Here is a 5920-nt window from a genome sequence, read left to right as displayed (position 1 = left end):
AATAAAGTATATGAATTTTTTCTATATTTGGCCTCATTGTTTTTGGTGAGAGAACATTGGAGGGGCAGTATATGTGAGGGGCACAGCACAGGGAGCATTATATGGTAGGGACACAGGACAGAGGGCATAATTATTATGAGGGGGAACAGGACAGGTCATAGTTATATGTGGGGGCACAGGATGGGGCATTACTACCATATATGAGGGGCACAGAGTATAAGGAATTTCTGGGGTAGTACGGTTTTCATTAGCCACAATACATCACGGTATTGTATTCAGAGGGATATTTAGAGTGTACAGTGTGTGGTAGTATTATATTCAGAGGGTACAGTGTGTGGCGGTATTAGATTCAGTGGGTACAGTGTGTGGCAGTATTATATTCAGTGGGTACAGTGTGTGGCAGTATTATATTCAGTGGGTACAGTGTGTGGCAGTATTATATTCAGTGGGTACAGTGTGTGGCAGTATTATATTCAGTGGGTACCGTGTGTGGCAGTATTATATTCAGTGGGTACAGTGTGTGGCAGTATTATATTCAGTGGGTATGGTGTGTGGCAGTATTATATTCAGTGGGTACAGTGTGTGGCAGTATTATATTCAGTGGGTACCGTGTGTGGCAGTATTATATTCAGAGGGGACTGTGTTTGGCAGTATTATATTCATTGGGTACAGTGTGTGGCAGTATTGTATTCAAAGGGTAAAGTGAGTTGTAGTATATTCGGAGGGTACAGTGTGTCAGAATTATATTCAAAGGATATGGTGTTTGGCAGTATTATAATAATATTTTTTTCATATAGAGGATCAGAATGCGCTGACATAGTGAGGAGCCATCTGTGCGTCAAGTTATGCAGCAAGAACATTTAGCTGGACCTGAATTAGATAATGAAAGACTATAGAGAAGATGTAACCTGTAGTCACTGATATCATTGTGTATTGTCCTGACTGTCCCATCAGAGCTGTAGTCACTTGTAAGTTTTGCAGTAATGATGGGTGAAACAACAACTCCCAGCATCTCCTCACCACTGCTTAGGTCATACTGGGAGCTGTAGTTTTAAATGGTAAAAACATCTTTAGCGCTTTCCCATTCTGTGGCAATTGGTGTATTTGGTTATTATACTGGATACATTTAATAATATTGTAAGTTCTTTAAGAAACACCTTATTTTCTGTGCGCCAACGCAAAATTCTCTAATAGTGCCCCTCCCGAGACTAGACTCCGGATCCGCCCCTGGTTGTGGTTAAACTTTACTTTCCTGGAAAAGTTTCTGAGTTCTCCATAGCAACCAATCAGATCACTTCTTTCATTTTTCAGAGGCCTTTTCAAAAATGAAAGAAGCAATCTGATTGGTTGCTATGGGCAACTGCACCACTCTTCCTCTGCACAGGTTTTGATAAATCTCCCCCATAGAGGGAGATTTATCAAAACCTGTCCTGAGGAAAAGTTTCTGAGTTGCCCATAGCAACCAATCAGATCGCTTCTTTTCATAGGCTTTTCCAAGAATAAAAGAAGCAATTTGATTGGTTGCTATGGGCAACTCAGCAGTTTTTCCTCTGGTCAGGTTTTGATAAATCTCTCTCTATGGGGGAGATTCATCAAAACCAGTGTAGAGGAAGAGTTGTGCAGTTGCCCATAGCAACCAATCAGATTTCTTCTTTCATTTTTTAAAAGACCTCTGAAAAATGAAGGAAGCAATCTGATTGGTTGCTATTGGCAACTCAGAAACTTTTCCAGAAATGGAGGATGCCAACTTTTCGTATCTTATATGGAATTATTCCTATATTCATACATTTTGCAGCGGTTGGGGGTTCACAGCTTTGACACCACTGCTATAGAGGGTGCAAATGTATCCGAGCCCTGGAACTCAAATAATGTGAAATATGAGATGATCAAAATGGAGCCCCTGCACTAATTACTTGGGTTCTGGGGTCTGTAAGGTCCATAGTAGAAACATCAGGTTCTGTCCATAGCAGATACTAAATCATGGCAGCTCTAAGAAACAAGCAGTCATTGTGACATCAGACATGTGATGTCATAGACAGCTGGAGTCCTGACATTCCACTGACAGCCGCCCGAGCCTTCATTCTGTAGATTGTTACAGTGCGATTAGCAACTTCTATTTCTTCTTCTTGACTGAGATGGAGCTAAAAGGTTTGGGGTTCGTCCCCCTTCTGTTGGCGTTTTGGTGTGTGGCCTGGCTTGCCACCAGCTACATCGTGACGGTCGTCCTCGGCCATGCCGCCTCGCCACTGATGAGCATCAGGTAAGATAAACAAGCACAAGATTCTTATTTCATGGGTTGGGAGTGAGGAAATATCCATAATAACATTGGTTTCTTTTCCTTCACAGTGACGTGGGAAATTTCTTTCCCGAAAACATATTATTGAGAATTGGTTTCATAGGGACATCCATTGGCACTTTGGTACTAACCTTTCTTATTTATAAGTATATGGTTATGCATACTGAAGAGTTCAGGGGTCATCAGGTCCTGATCCAGAGGATCCTGCTGGCCATTGTGTGGGCCTCCTGTTTTGGTACAGCTGTCATGCATGTATTGTCCCCCGAAGAATATCCCAGGATACACTTTGTCAGCACGATAATTTCCATTACATGTGAAGCCTTATACTACCTTGGGCAGTCCATCCAGATGTATAAATTACCAGGAGCAAACAAAGTCATCCGCCATAGTAGATGCACCTGCTGTGGCCTGACTTTTACCTGCGCAATTTTCTACTTTGGATATAAAACATTACAGGAATTATTCTATGATGATGAAGACTGGGACGAGATCCGTGAAATCACCACCATAATCATCGAGTGGGTGATGCTTCTACTGATCCTGATAAACATCGTGACCTATTATTCCACCATGCAGAGGTTAATGTTAACCGTCTCCAGGAACAGCTGCAAACTCTCTCTTAGAGTAAGAATTGATGACTTCGGGGTGTAGACCACCACGTGGGCCATCAAGTGGACTTCTGGGAGAGATACTGCACAGGACACGGGAAAACCATAAAAAAAATAATATGAGCTGGTAATATTACCTATACAAAAAAATAATATGAGCTGGTGATATTACCTATACAAAAAAATAAAAAAAATGTAAAAAAAATATTGGTGTGTGACGTGTAATACCTACCGTATATACTCGAGTATAAGCCGAGTTTTTCAGCACCATTTTTCGTGCTGAAAACGCCCCCCTCGGCTTATACTCGAGTGATCTCTCTGCCTGTCAATCCCTTTTCAGTGGTCTTCAACCTGCAGACCGCCAGATGTTGTAAAACTACAACTCCCAGCATGCCCAGACAGCCATCAGCTGTCTGGGCATGCTGGGTGTTGTAGTTTTGAAACCTCTGGAGGTCCGCAGGTTGAAGACCATTTCGACCTTTGTCATCATCCAGGCCCCCCCCCCCCTCTTTTGTTTTGTACTCACCCCTCCCCCCCACAGCGGGAAGTTAGGGTGAGCTGGTCCGGGCCATCTATGCTGCAGGGACCGTCCGGTGGGGAGGGATAGTCATTCCGGGCTGTCCATTTTCACCGGAGGGCCCTCTTCATGCGCAACGTCCCTGTGCGTCGTCGTCAAGGCAACATCACTAGGACCAGCTCACCCTAACTTCCTGCCAAGGGGAGGTGAGTACAAAAGAAAAAGGCCACAGTGGTCTTCAACCTGCGGACCTCCAGAGGTTTCAAAACTACAACTCCCAGCATGCCCGGGCATGCTGGGAGTTGTGGTTCTGCAACATCTGGAGGTCCACAGATTGAAGACCACTGATGAAGGGATTGACAGGCGGTGATGATGAAAGGGAGGGGGATGATGATGAAGGCCGCAGTGGTATTCAACCTGCGGACCTCCAGAGGTTTCAAAACTACAACTCCCAGCATGCCCAGACAGCCGATGGCTGTCCGGGCATGCTGGGGGTTGTAGTTTTGCAACATCTAGAGGTCCGCAGGTTGAAAACCACTGATGAAGGGATTGACAGGCGGTGATGATGAAGGGGGGGGGGGGATGATGACGGGGGTCTGGATGATTACATGGGGGGATGAGGTATTTCCCACCCTAGGCTTATAGTCGAGTCAATAACATATATATATATATATATATATATATATATATATATATATATATATATATATATATATATATATATATATATATATATTATTATTATTATTATTATTATTATTATTATTATAATTTTTTTTTTTTTTGGGGGGGGGGGGATTAGGGGCCTTGGCTTATATTCGGGTCGGTTTATACTCAAGTATATACGGTAGTTAGAAAACCAGAATCATTATAACCTCCCTCTGCATTACCCTGTTTATTATTTTCCAAGCAAGCACTTTGTTCTAATTCGTCCACTCTCTGGCGTGCTCCTTGTATAAGGGGTTTGGGATACACTTTTTGATTAAAACGATCCTCCAGGTTATCTAGTTGTTGCTGGCATTTTTGTGTGGAAGAACAATTCCTCCGGATTCTTTTCATTTGACCGAATGGAATGTTCTTCTTCCATTGTTTCCGATGGCAACTGTTAAAGTCGAGGTAGTTCCTTAAAATAGGTGGCAGTATGCAGACAGCCATCCGGAATATAGATATTTAAATCCAGGAACTCAAATTTTTGGGGGGACTGATGCAGCTCTGCCTTTGGCAATCTCTGGCTCTGCCATAGCACTTTTTTTGAAGGGGCGTGTCGGCTGCCGCTTCGTCTGGTGGTCAACACGCGCTATCTGGCCAGCGAGCCAGGGCCCCATACAGGAGATCGCGGGGGCCCACCAGCGGTCGGACCCCTCGCAATCTGAAACTTATCCCCTACCCTTGGGATAGGGGATGTTTTTCAGCACTGGACTACTCCTTTAACCCCTTCATGATCCAGCCCATTTTCACCTTCAGGACCTGGGCATTTTTTGAAAATCTGACCACTGTCACTTTAAACATTAATAACGCTGGAATGCTTTTACTTATCATTCTGATTCCGGGATAGTTTTTTCGTGACATATTCTACTTTATGTTATTGGTAAAATTTCACTGATATTTTCATCCTTTCTTGGTAAAAAATCTAAAAATTTCATGAAAATTTTGAAAATTTAGCATTTTTCTAACTTTGAAAGTCTCTGCTTGAAAGGAAAATGGATATTCCAAATAAATTACATATTGATTCACATATTAAATATGTCTACTTTGTGTCTGCATAAAAAAATTGACAAGTTTTTACTTTTGGAAAACATCAGAGGGCTTCAAAGTTCCGCAGCAATTTTCCAATTTTTCTCAAGATTCAGGTTGGAAGTGGATTTTAAGGGTCTTCATATTAGAAATACCCCATAAATGACCCCATTATAAAAACTGCACCCCCAAAGTATTCAAAATGACATTCAGTAAGTGTTTTAACCCTTTAGGTGTTTCACAGGAATAGCAGCAAAGTGAAGGAGAAAATTCTAAATCTTCATTTTTTACACATTTTCTTGTAGACCCAATTTTTGAATTTTTACAAGGGGTAAAAGGAGAGAAATGACCCTAAAATTTGTAACCCAATTTCTCTCGAGTAAGGAAATACCTCATATGCATATGTAAAGTGTTCGGCGGGCGCTGTAGAGGGCTCAGAAGGGAAGGAGCGACAATGGGATTTTGGAGAGTGAGTTTTTCTGAAAGGGTTTTTGGGGGGCATGTCCCATTTAGGAAGCCCCTATGGTGCCAGAACAGGGGACCCCCCCCACATGTGACCCCATTTTGGAAACAATACCCCTCATAGAATTTAATAAGGGGTGCAGTGAGCATTTACACCCCATTGGCGTTTGACAGATATTTGAAACAGTGGACTGTGCAAATCAAAAATTTTATTTTTCATTTTCACAGACCACTGTTCCAAAAATCTGTCATACACCAGTGGGGTGTAAATGCTCACTGTACCCCTTATTATAATACGTGATG

The 5920-nt window shown here is 42.4% G+C and overlaps 1 protein-coding gene across 1 annotated transcript; it reads left to right on the top strand.

Moving 5' to 3' along the window:
- Nucleotides 1–2106: 2106 nt before the first annotated feature.
- LOC130319821 (DNA damage-regulated autophagy modulator protein 1-like) lies at nt 2107–3084 on the top strand. Its single transcript, XM_056553000.1, has 2 exons — nt 2107–2260; nt 2347–3084. Exons 1-2 carry the CDS (start codon nt 2136–2138, stop codon nt 2945–2947), a joined length of 726 nt encoding a protein of 241 aa, XP_056408975.1. The 5' UTR covers nt 2107–2135; the 3' UTR covers nt 2948–3084.
- Nucleotides 3085–5920: the final 2836 nt, after the last annotated feature.

The sequence above is a fragment of the Hyla sarda genome, unplaced genomic scaffold, assembly GCF_029499605.1.
Source record: "Hyla sarda isolate aHylSar1 unplaced genomic scaffold, aHylSar1.hap1 scaffold_2170, whole genome shotgun sequence".
Taxonomy (NCBI): domain Eukaryota; kingdom Metazoa; phylum Chordata; class Amphibia; order Anura; family Hylidae; genus Hyla; species Hyla sarda.
Note: the sequence above shows the minus strand (reverse complement) of the source record. Positions and strands in the feature narration are given on the sequence as shown.

What these genes read in the sequence shown, in the direction of transcription:
- LOC130319821 (XM_056553000.1), top strand. Translation starts at nt 2,136, where the DNA reads ATGGAGCTAAAAGGTTTGGGGTTCGTCCCCCTTCTGTTGGCGTTTTGG. An exon ending in TCGCCACTGATGAGCATCAG is followed by an intron (nt 2,261 to 2,346) that starts GTAAGATAAACA and finishes TTTCCTTCACAG; the next exon opens with TGACGTGGGAAATTTCTTTC.